Source organism: Mesocricetus auratus, unplaced genomic scaffold (genome assembly GCF_017639785.1).
Source record: "Mesocricetus auratus isolate SY011 unplaced genomic scaffold, BCM_Maur_2.0 Super-Scaffold_100007, whole genome shotgun sequence".
Classification (NCBI taxonomy): domain Eukaryota; kingdom Metazoa; phylum Chordata; class Mammalia; order Rodentia; family Cricetidae; genus Mesocricetus; species Mesocricetus auratus.
This window is the reverse complement of record NW_024429191.1, coordinates 13,600,880-13,617,662: the sequence shown is the minus strand read 5'-3', so window position 1 is coordinate 13,617,662 and position 16,783 is coordinate 13,600,880. Positions and strand designations below refer to the sequence as shown.

At 39.8% G+C, this 16,783-nt stretch overlaps 1 protein-coding gene across 2 annotated transcripts in view; it reads left to right on the top strand.

The window, feature by feature from the left end:
• Ranbp17 (RAN binding protein 17) overlaps nucleotides 1–16,783 on the top strand; it is a 323,547-nt gene that overhangs the window by 246,932 nt on the left and 59,832 nt on the right. For both annotated transcript variants that reach the window (XM_040748431.1, XM_040748430.1), the window contains 2 exons: nucleotides 7,392–7,499; nucleotides 11,564–11,646. In XM_040748431.1, coding sequence (XP_040604365.1) covers nucleotides 7,392–7,499; nucleotides 11,564–11,646 — 191 coding nt within the window. The remainder of the gene's footprint in view (nucleotides 1–7,391; nucleotides 7,500–11,563; nucleotides 11,647–16,783) is intronic.

Here is a 16,783-nt window from a genome sequence, read left to right as displayed (position 1 = left end):
GGTCATGAAGGGGATGGGGATAAATAGCCAGGATTTGTCATTTGCTATAAAATTTGAAAACTGTAATATGGTGGTGGGGGGGGAATCCCTATACAGAAATGGCTTCATCGCATAAGAATAAAAAGACAGGCGAGGTTTAAAATCCCAGCTCTTCAATTACTGTGTAAACCTCAGCAAATCATTGTATTTCTCAAAGACTTGATGTCATCATCCTGCAAAGGAGATAATTTGGTATCCTGGCTTACTGTGACCACTGAGATAAGTAAACATTCTGTCTGATGTCTGACACTTACACAATAGCCATAAGCATTTATTAACATATTATTAGTACTCTGAGTCATCTTTGATCCTAACAGGAGATGACTATTTATACAAGTCATTGACATGAGATAGCTTTGTGCCCTTTACATTTGAAACCAGCAGCACCTAAGAAAATTCTACTTTAAAGCAAACTGACTTGTTGTATTTTATGGCTTTTTTCTTGAAACAGTGTCTCTTGTTGCCCAGGTTGGCCTCAGACTTGGCATGGAGCCAAAAATGGACTTAATCTCCCAGTCCTCCTGTCTCGGTCACCTATGTATTAAGATTACAGACCTGTAACATGCCCAACTTAATTTACATTTAAAGGGTATTCTTTCTTGCTTTATTTATGCCTTTCTTATCTAAACTTTCTTTATATATTGTAAAGGAAACTTCTTAAAAGCAGTGTGACTGTACCATAGTTGTGACCCAAAACATAACAGATTTGAGCATATTTTAGAGAGAACACTATGCATTATGAAAAATTTTAAATACCGGTGTTTAAAGTATTAGTGATTTATGGTTTTTAGTTGCTGTGGAAACCTACTTCCTCATTTATTAAGAGATCAGACAGATAAGCCTTTTTCATGGCCCTGAAGAATCAGCTACATGCCTTATATATATATGTATAGAGGTTATAAATTTAATCATAAGAAAGCCTTATAAATATATATGTGTATATATATATATATATGACCATTTTATTTTTCTAAATACCCACTTCCAAAATCAAAACTTTTCATTTATTTGGAAAGTAATAATAGCCTAATTTTGGTACAAAAAAATGATTATTCACTTTAAGCCAGGCTTGAAAGCCAGCCCATCCAGCGGTTAACAGGCTTTTTTCCTATTCACCAGTTTTAAGAAGAGCCAAGGTCAGAAACTCCCTCCTGTGTCAACAAATATAATCTGGTTTCCATTTCAGCATTTGTCCAGCAGATGGCAGAAATGGAAAATCTTGGGACTTAGTGTTTTGTTTTGAACTAGAAACCGGTATCTCCTCCATTTGACCATAGATGTTGAAGTTATTGAGGTCAGGGGCGAAGGGTGAGGTGTCACTTACGCAGCAAGCTGTGCTACATTGCCAGACACAGTGGCTTGCTACTGGCCTTGCTTATAATAATTGAGTTTCAGTAGCAAATCAGCTTCCTTGGGAAAAGGCCAAAGGCTTTTCATAATTGTATTGACAACAAAATGAATATGATAAATGGTGTTCATTCAGTTGAGACAAGATTTATAGTTTTCCTTTGGGCAAGGGATGAAGAGCAAATATTTATAATAATAGTAAAATTTGTTTAAAAGTTACATTATTTGATCATTCAAAAAGCTTTATTAAAATATTTTGAAATACTTTTAACAGTTTCAGGTGATAAAGCACAGAGTCTTTCCAAAGTGTTCAGGTGATGCAAAAATGAATAAGTATATGATTTTTTAAAAATGCAGATATGAAAGTCATTTATTCTTCCTGAAATATTGATATGTCAAACCGTCAGTGATGATTCCCACATTATTGCTGGGGAAAGTTTATTTGCCTTTTATCCACATAGATGTGTGTTCTTTAATTTGTTATGCAATACTTAGCTTGCAGAAGAAACATTCCTGTAAGAGCACATGTCATCGTAAAGTCAAAATGCATTTTATTTATGAAGATTGTTTGATAAAATGCTATTTTAGTGTTTAGCTATTTAATTCAGAAGCATCTCTATGAACACTGACTGCATTAACTGCTATACAAACTGCATTGTTTATCACTCCGTCCTTCCAAAACTAAATGGCCTGAAACTACACAGCAACCATCTTGATAATTTTTCCATGACTAGATAATTCAGCAAGAAATCATTCATTTATACCTTTGCCCCTAAAGTAAGAATGCAACAATAAGAAAACTCTTTACCTTGCAGTGCTCTGAAATACATTATTTAAACCTTTCCCAGGTTATACTTAGATTAAGGTGTCAAAAATCCAAGGGAAACTGAAAAATAAACCATTGTAAATATTATTTCCATGTACTCTAACTTTTGTGATGTGGTCATTGAACTCACATAGGCAGTCAGTGCTGTTTATTAATGTACATAAGCACATACACAAAGCCAAAGCAAGACAATAAGACAGGACTAAACTCCAGTCTTGGTTTTACCACTTCCCAACCTGTGGGTCTTGGGTAAGTTATTTTGAGTCTCAGAGTCACAGTTTGACTTCCATGATACAAAGCTAATAATCCCCATCTCATAGTTTCCTTATAAGAACGTTGTGATGGTGTGATTATATAAAGGTCCTACTGAAATGTCTGGGACAAAATAACTATGTCACTTCTTTTCCTAAATGAGTTAACAAAGGACTCACGCTTAGGTACTTATTCAGCAAAGTGGACTTCTATGGCACAGTGCACTTGGTTCTAAGAACAGCATAGGTTACTGAGACACAGTTCTTACCACAAATGAACTTTTAGTTCAAATGAGTCCTGTGCATGACTGACTTAACAACAACATAGGAAGCTGTAGATGCCATAACAAGTACACAGACAGGAAAAGAGACTCCATTTATCTGGGGGATCGGGAAAGGCCATGTAAAGGTGACCTTGTCTTGCCAGGTCAAGTAAGACTGGACCCTGGGGAGTTAGGAAGAGGCAGTTTGACGTGATCATCAGTTTAGGGGGGGGTAATAAAAGTGTTTCATTAGGACACAGCTTACTTCATGGTTAGAGAAACAGGTTGTCTGAGACCCTTGACAATCAGACTCCAAAATGTGAAGGCATTATGAAGCCTGTAGAATAAGTTCTGATGACTTTGGCTGATCAACATAATCAGAATATATCTTAAGAAGAGAGCAATTGACATTGTATCTGAAACAGTTAAATAGGAGAAGAAACCTAAATAGCCACCATTGAACCTGCATTCTTTGGAATGTGTGTTTTATGCACAGGAAACACAAGAATACATTACTGCTCTTCAGAAGTTTGCGATTAAGTAAACATGCAAAAGGTTCCCCTACTGACCAACTAGTTGCACAAGTGTTGTAGCAGAGGCATGGGTAAAGGACCACATGAACATTTGTGAAGAATTGACAATTAGGCAAAATTGGAGAGGTTCCCCCCCCCAAAAAAAATCAAAAGATGGGTTACCAGCCAGAAGAGAGAAAAGGTGTCACACAGTACATGTCCCCTCATGGACATTGACATGTTTGTGGAGCATCTGAACTGCTGGGCTCTTCCCATTCTAGACCCAAGCCTCCAACCCTGATTCTCTAACAGTTTTAATGAAAAAATTCAAGTTGTCTTATGTATTATAATGCTTTCTCATCTTTTCTACTTATTTCATTTTGTTTTGTGTGTGTGTGTGTGTGTGTGTGTGTGTGTGCACGCGCGCTCATGCCATGGCACACACATGGAAGTTAGAGGACATCCTGTGGGAGTTAGTTCTTTCCTACACCACAAGGGTCCTGAGTATTGAGCTCAGGTCATCAGGTGCAGCAGCAGAACTTTTACCCAGTGAGCAATCATGCTGGCCCTTTTAAATTACTTTCACACTTTTTTAAGTTACAGATACCACTTTTTCTACCATTAAATCTACAAAGGAAATAATTGTAGTTTTTCTCCTGCTACTTTTTCTTATGGTGTAGCACCTGGAAACTACTAATAATTACTGGATAGATTATTGGGAGGATACATGAATGGAAGCACGTCTGATGCTTGCCACTTTCTCATATTTGGCCTCTTGTCTGCTGATGTCACCATCAATGCCTTTGATTTTTTTCATTCATCTAATGCAGATCTTTGCTATTCGCTGAGAAGATCTAGGTGAAAGAAATTAGATTCATGCCCCTTCTACCTAAGGGCTCCTTTTCTCTTCCTCCTGCCCATATATATGTAGTCCTCACAAGGCCACTGGAAAATTAAACTTGGGTTTTGATTCTCACTCTGTAATCTGAGCCTGGCACTCTCACTCTGAAGCCCTTTTAACCTCCCTGCTTAGTAGACCTCTGCTCTGCTTTCCAATAATCACTCATTTTCTCTGTGGCAGTCACCTCTGTCAGAAGCATATTAGAATTGTCACTGCTCTCATTCCACACAGAAAAGGGAGCATCCCCTCATATCCCCTGGTCTTCTCCCAGTGTGAATACAGCATGCTCTAAAACCAGTGATGCTCTGTCTTTAGAGTAGTTTGCAGATGGCCTGTGTGGGCCTTCAGTGCTCTTAGGTTTGGAGGTTTATGTCTGCTTCCTGATGATCCCAGAGTTCGTGCTTAGGCTATCTCTTTCGTGAGCTGGGAGAGCATCCTTTGCACACCTGCTACTATGATGAGGCATGATAAAAGCCATGTCTTCCTACTTCTAGATCCCTGGCCCTTACCACAGTTCATAGTGTGTAGTATCTACTGTTTATTAAATTATAACAGCTTCCCTAGTACTTAGAAACAGTAAACTGACAGTTCAAATCAAGTTTGCAGTCAAGTTAGGGTTTTTATATTTATTTATGCGCGTACATGAGAGAGAGAGAGTATGTGTGTGTTTATGTATCACAGTACATATATAGACATCAGAAGACAACTCACTCTTTTCATCATGTAGGTTCTGAGGATCAAACACTAGTTTTATTTTTATCATTTTCATCCAACTGACTCTCCACCTAAACATCTACTCACTTCCTGTCTTCACTCCCTGTTCCTTTGTGGTGTTTTGTAGCATGTATTACTTTACTTCCTGAGTACTAAGATATAAATTCCATAAAGGAAGGCGGGGCACTGGTATCTCTGGAGATTCTAAAATGGTACATTTGAGGAAGGCTTCAGCAAATCCTTGTTACAGAAGCTGTTTGGGGGAATGCAGCCTCTCACAGGGTTCCAGCACTCTTCAGGCTTTGGAGGACTTATTTTCACTATTAGGGAAGTGATTTTTCCCCCTTTGGTTTTTCGAGACAGGGTTTCTCTGTGTAACAGCCCTAGCTGTCCTGGAACTAGATCTGTAGACCAGGCTGCCCTCGAACTCACGGAGATTTGCCTGCCTCTCAGAGTGCTGGGATTAAAGGCGTGCGCCACTACCGCCAGGTCTGTGAAATGATTTCTTTTTTTTTTTTTTCAGTTTAAATTTAGATAAGAAACAAGATTGCTTCACAAGTCAGTTCCAGGTCCCTCTCCCTTTCCCTCCCCATCTCCCGTGCCCTCCTCCCAACCCCCCCCATTATCCCCTCATTTCCCCAGGGAGGGTGAGGCCCTCCATGGGGGTGTCCATAGTCTGTCATTTGTGAAATGATTTCTTAAAGCTCAGCATGAAGTGCTATTTAAGCAGTCAAGATACACTTCTATCCATGTAGGCTCTATATCCTTTGTAGGTTTACAACAGTAAATACATTGCACTGAGCCTATACATAGGAGACAACCCTGGTTTCTGCACTCACAGGGCTTAGAATGGAGAGAGAACTTCTATGGTGGGTCATACACAGGCCTCCCAACCCCGGGTGGTCTATCAGGTAGAGTGATGCTGGGAAAGACTTTCAGGAATCATTGACAGCTGTTAGCTGTTTTGGAATATGAAGGAGATGGTAGCGAAGCATGGATCTCGGCCCTTTCAAAGTTGATAGAACAGGTGGTTAGTACAAACAGCTTCTCAGAGAGATGGAGTCAGGAGTGCTCATTGAGCGTAGCTAAAGAAGAGACAGCAGGAAAGACATCCCAGAGTCCTGGAACATGAAAGACAGGAAGAGACAGAAGGAAGCAGCATATAGGGCACAAGTGTTGGAGTCCTATGATTTGCAGGGAGTTGGGACGAGTCAAACTGTACATAGAGCAGAAATGGTGAGGTTGGAGGCAGAGCAGCCTTCCTGCCTTGTTGAGGAACTTGATGTGTGTGGCAAGGTGGGGTGGGGTCGGTGTGTTGTGTTGAGGTTTTCCACCTTGGAGCTCTGTCCAAACCACACAAAAAGAACTGGTGATCCAGTTGAGCCCTTTCATCTGGAACAAAGATACAAGTGACTTGGAAACAGACTTGGAACCTAGCAAAACAGAAAGGGTAGGTAGTGCCATCAAGCCTTTCTGCTCTGATTTGAGGCTTTAATCCTATATTTATTGTCCATTTGCCAAGAAGGAGGCCAATTAAGGCCAGCAGAGCTGACTCAGCTGTTCATACTGTGTGTCCCTGGCTAGGCTCATCAGAGGTATGACCCCTTGTATTAACAAGATTGCTTTGCAGACCAGCTGTGTTGGCACACACTTGTAATCCCTGCACTCAGAAGCAAAGGATCTCTATGAGTTGAGTTCACGGCCAGCTTGGTTTACCTGATGGGTTTCAGGACAGCCAGAGCTGTATAATAGGAGAAGGAGAGAGAGAGCCTGTATGGATGTTGTACTAGCCTTAGCAACAGTAGCATTGAGCAGTTTAGAGCTCCCATCTCTTACAGGGCTAATGAGTGATGTGGTGCCCAGAAGATGGTACATTAGCAGGTCAGAGCATTTATACAAGGTGACAAACACCACAGATGCTTCTTGGAACTCCAGTGGTATCAAAGTAGAAAAGTCAACAACTTAATTTAAAAAACAAAAAAGACAAATGTAGGTGATCTTAAACCTGGGGTAAGTCTGTAATATTGTTACTGTTTCTCTATGCTTTTGTGGGTTTTTTTTAACTTTTCACAATAATTCTTTTTCTCAGTCTAATCCTCAGAAGCCCCAATAATAGTGACTCAAATATATTTTTATTCCTCTTTAACTAAATTTGCTTTCCTTCCCTATAACAGTAAGCATAATTCTTTATCATATTACTTGCATGATACTTAAAGGTGTATCTTAACTTATACATAATACTAGGAATAAAACAATTTAATTTGTAGGGACAAATAAATTCAGACTTTGTATCTACCCCAAAAGTATAGCCTATAGTTAAAAAGAGTATACCGTGCAACTGTCCACAAAACAAAAGAAATGTGGATTTCTGTTTGCTTGGTTATTTTAAAATATCATTAATTTTCAGCAGTATGTATTTTGTTTTGTTGGTTTTGGGGGAAATGGTATCCAGGACTTTGTGCATGTTAGTTTGGTTTCCTGCCACTAAGCGACATTTAAGTTCTTGGCCCCTAAATTCTTTAACAGACTTTATAAAAGGTATCCAGCATATCTCCCAGTTCTTCAGAGAGCTGTTGAGCGATGGTATGGAGAACCAGCATGTACTACTCCTATCTTAAAACTTTTGGCAGAACTGATGCAAAACAGGTAAGCCCCTGTGCACAGTCCACAGAGCTCACAGCTGCCTTGCTGGGTTTTGTCACAGTTTAGCAAGAGTACAGGGCAGAGATGCTTGAAAACAATAGATGTGAACTTCAAAAGGAAGAAAATTGCAGTATACTCTAGGGGTGGAGGGCTGAGAAAGGCCAAGAATGAATAGTATGCTTTATAGACGGAAACTTTGGAACATGGAAAAAAGTTGAAAGACTACAGCCACTGTTATTTTTTAAAAGTCACAAAACAAACAAAAGAGCGGCTATTTTAACCACTTCTCTGCTTAGCTACAATTCTGTAGAATTTTAAATAAGGAAATGTGATCTCCGAGTTGGGAGGTTTCACTTTATGGATAAGGAAATCAAGTCTCAAGATAGTTCACTGGCAGGTGGTTGTTTGCCCAGGAGCTGTGGGGATGTCTCTGCTTAACTCTGAGCATCCTTCTGTGTTGGGTGCATGTGTTTGCACAGCATTTCTCAAACCTTATGATTGTGCATAGCAGCAGGGATTGAGATGCTTTGCTTATAAATACTTACCAAGATTCGGCAAAGCAGGTAGGGGAGCTACAGCAATCTGCTTATGTTTGCCTGTTTAAAATGTGTCATTGTGGATGTGGCCTAGCACCAGTTACCTGTCACTTAGACATCCTGTTTTATCAATGCCTCTCTGCAAACAGCCAGACAGGGAAGGTACATGGGTTGCAGCTCAGTTTACTCTTGCTGAGTTGTTCACAGTAATAAATCAGTTTTCTTTACTCATAAATGGGAGATGGAAAAAGATTTATAAAAGAAATGTATTTTTTGAACGCTCAGGATTTTTTAAAGTTTTCTCAAGTATCTTAAATATTCAGAGAATATGGGCTTTCTATTTAATATTAGAAATATGGATTATTTATAATTAAAATTGTTAATTAGACATACATTAACAAAATAGCAAAGCATCTTGTGTCTGTCATAGTAGGTAATTCATAGCACAAATGACTCATTAAAAATTGTATTTGATGAAACACTATAAATTTCTCTATAATATAGTATGAATTACATATTTGCATTTTTAAATCAAAGTTATTATGGTACTTAATAGTAAACTAATTTTGAAAAGCAGCAATTTGTTTAGCAAACAAGACATTGGCAATGATTTGCCTATGGTTTGGAGAACAGTTTTTTTTTAATTGGTTGGGCAATTAGTGTTTTGTTTTGTTTCTTGCAACATTGTGGGATTTTTTTAAGTTTTTTAATTTTTTTTAGTTAGATTAGAAACAAGCTTTCTTCACACATCAATCCCATCTCCCCCTCCCTCCCCTCCTCTCCCGCACCCCACCAATATCCCAACCCCCCCAACCCAGTCCCCACTTAACTATCCAGGGAGGGTGAGGCCCTTCATGGGAGATCTCCAAAGTCTGTCAGATCATCCAGGGCAGGGCCTAGGCTCTCCCCCATGTGTCCAGGCTGAGAGACCATCCCTCCATGTGGAACGGGCTCCCAAAGTCCATTCGGAAGCCAGGGATAAATACTGATCTAGTACCCAAGGCCCCAAAGATTGCCAAGGCCTCCACACTGACACCCACGTTCAGGGGTTCTGGATCAGTCCCATGCTGGCCTCTCAGCCATCAGTCTGGGGTCCATGAGCTCCCCCCTTGCTCAGGTCAGCTGTTTCTGTGGGTTTCACCAGCCCAGTCTTGACCTTTGCTCATCAGTTCTCCCTCTCTGCAACTGGGTTCCAGGAGTTCAGTTCAGTGTTTAGCTGTGGGTGTCTGCCTCTGCTTCTTTCAGCCACTAGATGAAGGCTCTAGGATGGCTTACAAGGTAGTCATCAATCTCATTATCGGGGGAGGGCATTTAAGGTAGCCTCTCCACTATTGCTTAGATTGCCTGTTGGTGTCATCCTTGGAGATCTCTGGAAATCTCACTAGTGCCAGATATCGCCTCAAACCTATATGACTCCCTCTATTATGGTATCTCTCATCCTTCTCTCTATTCTCTATTCTTCCCCCAACTCAACCTTCCTGTTCCCCCATGTCCTCCTCTCCCCTTCTCTTTTACACCTCAATTTTCCCCAGCTCCCTGTTCCCTCCCCCCATGCTCCCAGTCCACTCAGGAGATCCTGTTCCATTCCCCTTCTCTGGGGTACCTCCCTGTTTCCCAGACTCTCTGGTGGTGGGTTGTAGGCTGGCACTCCCCTACTTCATGTCTAAAATCCATATATGAGTGAGCACATATCATGTTTGTCTTTTTGTGACTGGGTTACCTCACTCAGGATGGTTTCTTCTAGTGCCATCCATTTGCCTGCAAATTTCAAGATTCCATTGTTGTTGTTTTTTTTTTTTCGACTCCATTGTGTAAATGTACATTTTCTCTATCCACTCTTTATCTGAGGAGCATGTAGGTTGCTTCCAAGTTCTGGCTATTACAAATAATGCTGCTATGAACATAGTGGAACAGATGTCTTTGCTGTATGAGTGTGCATCTTTTGGGTATATGCCTAAGAGTGGAATTACTGGATCTTGTGGTAGACTGATTCCCATTTTACTGAAGAATCTCCATACTGATTTCCATAGTGGCTGTATGAGTTGACACTCCCACCAGCAGTGGAGGAGTGTTCCCCTGTCTCCACATCCTCTCCAGCATAAGCTGTCATTGGTGTTTTTGATTTTAGCCATTCTGACAGGAGTGAGATGGTATCTCAGAGTTGTTTTGATTTGCATTTCCCTAGTCACTAAGGATGTTGAACACTTTCTTCAGTGTCTCTCAGCCATTTTAGACTCCTCCATTGAGAATTCTCTATTTAGTTCAGTCCCCCACTTTTTAATTGGATCCTTTGGTGTTTTGGAGACTTGCTTCTTGAGTTCTTTGTAAATTTTGGAGATCAGCCCTCTGTCATATGTAGGGTTAGTGAATATCTTTTCCCATTCTGTGGGCTGCCTTTTTGTCTTGTTGAGGTGGGTTTTGTTTTTCGTTTGTTTGTTTGTTTGTTTGTTTGGGGGAGTTGTTTGATTGGTTGGTTGGATTAGTTTTTTGTTTGTATGGTTGGTTGGTTTTGGTTTTTGGTTTTTCAAGACAGGGTTTCCTCTGTGTAGCCCTGCGTGTCCTGGAACTGACTCTGTAGACCAGGCCAGCCTCCAACTCACAAAGATCCACCTGCTGGGATTAGAGGCATGATCCATCAGGGCCAGGCACTCTTGCAATGTTGTTTAAAGACGTTCCATTCTATCTTGAAAGCATAGCAACATGGTGTGCCAGAGCCAAATGAGGCCAGGGAGGGAGCTAAAAAGCAGGTATTACATCAGAAGGCTTGTCAGTCCCTTATTCCGTTCAAAGTGCTCTCCACCTGTGGGGATCCAGGAAAACAGTTTTTCTCAGAACTTGTGGGATTTGTTTCGTATTAGCTCAGTTGTGTGCAGTGGAAACTATGGTCTGTAATTGTGTAGTGTGTTTGAAATGTGTTCGGTTTGTAAGATGACCCAGTTCACATTCGTGCATTACCAAAAGACGCTGCATAGAATTTTTTTTAAGATAAAACTCACACTGTAGGAGATAGCAGCTGTGTCACTTATTGTTTGTTTGGTTTTTTGGTTTTTTTTTTTTTTGGCTTTTTGGTTTGGTTTGGTTTGGTTTGGTTTGGTTTTTCGAGACGGGGTTTCTCTGTATTGTTTTGGAGCCTGTCCTGGAACTAGCTCTTGTAGACCAGGCTGGCCTCGAACTCACAGAGATCTGCCTGCCTCTGCCTCCCGAGTGCTGGGATTAAAGGCGTGCGCCACCAACGCCCAGCTGTCACTTATTGTTTTTAAATAATTATTCATCGGCCACTTTGTATGAAAGGAGAAAAGATCTGCAGTCTAAAATGTCGGGATATTATTTTGATGAATTAAAAGATGATCCCTTTGAATCAATAAATAATGAAGAAATTATTGTATGTATTTTACCAGTAGCTGTTTGATTGGAGTGACTCTTTAAAGGGTAACTGGAACTGAACTGCTTCTTGGAAATGAAATTGTTAGACATGCTGATATTTGGTTTCTTTATCTGTAGGAATAGTCTGATTTTTGCTATATTTCTTAGGTCTCAGCGTTTGAATTTTGATGTATCCTCTCCTAATGGAATTCTTCTCTTCAGAGAAGCAAGTAAAATGATTTGCACTTACGGTAAATACCTTTTTCCACATTGGTCTCTGCAGTATAACTTAACATGTTTCTGGAAGAAAAGATGCTCATTGTTTCCTTCTTCTGAACCTCTGTATTTGTATGAATTTGTGAGGTGGGTAACAGTGTAGAAAGCAGGACCCTCACCTAAACAGCATCAGACAGGAGAGGTAATGACATCCTAGCCAACTTGATAGAGTTCTCTGGAATAAAATTACCATGTCAGTAGTAAATAATACAGTAGATAGACTTCTTAAAGTTATAGTATAGCCAGAATTTCTCAAATTTGTATCAAAGGATTTACTCTCTTGGGTCTATGAATGCTTAGACCACTTTGTCGGAAAGTACCCTCGCAAATGGTAGGCAGTGTTTTATTACAATATTACAAGGAATATTTACATTTTGGTTCTGTACTCCTAGAAGTAGAATTCCCAAAACAAGATTGTTCTAGTCAATCACATTAAAAGTTTTTTAGAATTTATTTAGCGGTTTGAGCCTAAGAACTACTATTATTCCTAACACTTGCCAACTAAGACAATTTCATTAATTTCCTTTCAAGACTTTTTTCTATGTTATGACCATTTGTTTATTTTGCTATTTAATGATTCCATACATGCATGTCCTGTATTCTGGTCACTCTTTTCCAGACCTTCCTTATTCATAACCCTGACAGCTCCTTCCTTTTAGTTCTCTTACCCATGTTTGTTGGGTTTTATTTTGTTTTGTATCCTGTAGAAGTGGTGTGACACTGGGTTCAGTACTAAGATTCAGAGATTATGAGCATTGTACCCACCAGTGGGGATACAACTGGATGCTGCCTCATCTCCCAGAATCAGTTTCCAGTAGGCGTTGGTTGGGGTTGGAGGTGGTTATAAAGAATTGAGTCAGATACTGTCCTGGAAGGCCTTAGACCAGTTAGCCAGTATAATTACTGTGATGGTTTGAATAGCTATGGCCCCTGCAGACTCGGGCACTATTAGGAGGTGTAGCCTTGTTGGAGGAAGTGTGTTATTGTAGGGATGAGCTTTGAGTGAGGTCTTACAGGCTCAAACAATGCCCAGAATGGCAGTTTTTCCTTGTGCTGCCTGTGGATCAAGATGTAGATAGAACTCTCAGCTCCTTCTCCAGCACCGTGTCTGCCTACACTTTGTTTCCCACCATGACAATAATGGACTAAACCTCTGAAACTAAACCAGCCCCAATTAAATGTTTTCCTTTATAAGAATTTGTCGAAGTCATGGCGTCTCTTCACAGAAATAGAAACCCAAACTAAGACAATTACTATAACTACCATAGCTAGCCACTGTGATTACTGTAACAAGAAACTGAAACTTTTGGCATTTAGAACTTCACCAAGCATTACATAACTGTTGATGGTTGGATTGGAATTTCCCATATCCCTTCCTGCTTCTTAGAAGATTTAGGAAGTTATGACAAGCACTATGTGTTTTAGTGATTTTCATCCCAAAACTTGAGGGAAACCAAAGGTACAAGTGGGAAAATATCCTCCAACTGTGTTACCAATGACTTTGACACATGCTCTTCACGTAGACTAATACAAGACTGTCCCATCCTCCGTGGAATCCCATGCTGGCTTCTGAGGTCTGGAATATTTTCTTAGCATGCTTTTCCTCTGGAGAGTCTAGCTTGCTTGTTGAAGGGCGATCATGTGGTTGCCATCTAGGAGTCTGGAAGATGAAAGGGTAACAGTGAGGCTGAGCAGAGTGAGAAATACTTACTTCTTTGGGTTATCCAAGGTGAAGGACAGGGAAACCTAAAGGCCCCTCTGTCCCCATCCTCATTGAGCTTCCTTGTAGCTCACCTCTATTGGATAATGTCTGGGTAGTTGGGGATGGGGTGGCACTGGAGAGGGCTCACAGCTTAATGCACCTGAGTTATTACACATTTTGTGGACCATCTCTTCTTCACTGCTCTGTGAGACTGGCAGAAAAATAATACTTTTGCTATGCTGTTTTATTTATCTACATTCTGTCATGATATACTTTGATGTAAGTTTTTAATTTTGCTTCAGCTCTCAGCTGCTCCTGCCGTTACAGCTTAGGGTCAGCACTGAGGTTAGCCACAGTAGCACAAAACAATTTCCTGTTTGTACAGCCCAGGTAACATTTGGATGCGGATTAAATTTTACCACATTTTCTACTAGCCCTAGCCTATTATTTCTAATGAGTTTTAAATTGCTTCAAGAACATGTATTTCAAAACTTAGTGCAATGATCCTTCAGCCTGAGCAACTTAATAAAAGAAATTTCTTTCTCTAAATTTTTGGTTAAAATGTTGCATGCAGTGTAATAAATGTTATTACTCTGGAAACCTACTTCTCAGCTTTAAGAAGTGGATGTTTTTATGCTCAATTTCCATTTGTTTAATCTTTTCTTCCCGTTGCCTCTGGGTACTGGTATCTTTAGTGACATCTGTTGGTTGAAAAGCGCACAGAGGGGAGAAATACTGTTCATTTTCATGAGGCTGGCCAACATGGAATTGCTTGTATTCCTTCCTTTGGTAGCTGATTTTAGGAAGCTTAGCTTGTAAAAGTTTAAACTTTAAAAATAGCTGCAACAAACTATGATTGTTCTCTTCACTGAGAATTTACATCTTGAGATGAGAGATGGCTCAGCAGAGGACCTGAGTTCAATTCCCAGCACCCACATGGCAGCTCTAAATGATTTGTAACTCCAATCCCAGGTGATCCAGTACCCTCTAATGTCATTCACATCCATTGGCACCAGACACACAAGCGGTACATAAACATTCATGTAGGCAAAGCACCCATACAGATGGATGGATGGATGGCATCTCAAAAAAAATTTTTAAGAATTTTCATCTTGAAACAACATATACTTCTTTAACACTTATAAATTGAGATTGTGAAGTTTTATACAAACCATTGCTACTTCTTGTGACCAAGCTAACAAACCAGTGGTTTACTCAATGAAATTTATAGAGCCATAGAAGTTTGTAAAAGTACCACAGAAGCTGTTCAGGGAAAAAAAAAAAAAGACACAAAAGAAGGGACCTAGACAGAAATACCCAGCTACACAATTGTGCAAACTAATTTGTTTGTAAAGAATGTCTGCCATTAAGAAAATAATACCTGGAATACAGCATTAAAAGTCACCATATAGTTACATTAAAATGATAACAAGAAGATAGGTGAAGGCTGCATTGGTCTTGAAATACTTAAAGATTTTTGTAAAATGCCAGCAGGAAATAACAGTTTTTGGAAACAGACTATCCAGGGCTATCCACAATAGCCTTTGCTTTATGTATGCAATGCAGATAATAGAGCTTGTAAAAGTCTTTTGTAGGCAATAGGATGATTATGCCTTGAGGACCCCAAAATCCATCTCCCCTAACTTACCAAAAAAAGGGCCTTAAAAATTACTCCATGGTAAGTTTAAGGAACTACAAGTGTTAGACTAAACCTCCTTTGCACACAAGAAATTCAAAATACTAATGGCTTCCTTCATCATGCAGCTAACATTTATTGAGCATGTACTATGTGGTACTGTAAGTTACAAGAGATGAGAAGATAAATGGGGGGGGCACAGATTTTTCATTAAGAAAGCTTAAGGCTAGCCGGGCCGTGGTGGCGCACGCCTTTAATCCCAGCACTCGGGAGGCAGAAGCAGGCGGATCTCTGTGAGTTCGAGGCCAGGCTGGACCGATAGCCTCCAAAACAATACAGAGAAACCCTGTCTCGTAAAAAAAAAAAAAAAAAAAAAGAAAGCTTAAGGCTGTCAGAAGATTAATGAAGAATTACAGTACACTGTGCTCTAATATGCTTAAAAGTGTTCAGAGTGCTCTAGAAGACATTTCTCCTTCAAAGTCAAGGGTCAAGGAAGGTAGAATTTTTTGAAGAAATAACAATAGAGAGACAACTTAGTGGTTACGAGCACTTGCTGATCTTCCAGAAAACCAGACTTTGTTTCCCAGAATCACAACTACCTGTAACTCCAGTTGAGGGAATGTAACACCCTCTTCTGGCCTCCACAGGCATGGGACACTTATGTATAATGTACCCACACAGACATACTTTTTTTTTTTTTGTTCACAAATATGTGGGCAGCACAAATTGGACTTTATAGATGAAAATCAAGGACACAAAGTTGGGTCTGGAAAGAGTCTAAGGAGGAGATGAATGTGATCAAAACACATAACTAATGAAAATTATTTAAAGAAAATATTTTCTTCCATAAATATTTTATGGTTTAGTATTCAGATCGTTTAACTTTAAGGATACACTTTCCTTAAGGAAAGTACTGAATGCTTTCTTGCTTGCTTGTTTTATGTATAGAGTATTTGCATATGTGCAATCTATATATATGTGCACAAACACGCAGATGATAGAGGTCAATATTGGGTGTCTTAACTCAATCGCTTCATTCCATAATTTTTCAGACAGGATCTCTCACTGAATGTTGAACTCATCAATTCTGCCAGGCTGACTGGCTAGTGAATTTCAGAGATCCTCCATCTGTCCTTCCACACCCCCAGTTACAAACACCATACCATGCCTGACATTTTGTTTGGGCCCTGGGTTATCCAAATCCAGGTCCTCATACCCTCTGCTTATGTGGTGAGCTGTCCTAACTGAGCCCTTTCCCTAGATCTCTGAATGATTCTCAGTGGAAGCAGTATGATCATACTTATATTTTTATAAAACAGCTTTGATAATGAATGTAGTAAATGAATTGTCTGGTACAAAGCTAGAAAAGAAAGGGACAGAATTAGTCACTTAAATTAGCACTCATCAGGGACAGTTTATGTCCATTCTCCTTTTCCATCTCAACATAATTCTCTCCTGCCACATAATAGCATGATTTCATAGAATTTTTATCACACACACAAGATGGTACAGAAGTTCTTGGGTTTTCAGAACCATATTTGTTGTATACACCAAGTGTTCTAAGAGCAGTCTGTGGCCATCCGCATCTTTAAACAGCTTTCTTTTGGTGATATTCATCCTAGAACAAAATTGCCACACTGCATAATTCAACTGTTCAGATTAGACCATCCAGAAGTGTTTATGGCTGACTAGGCAACTAGATGATCCAAAGATGCAGATTCTACACTGGAAGTTACTAGTCAATCAGTGCATTTAGTTAAAATTATGTTCAATT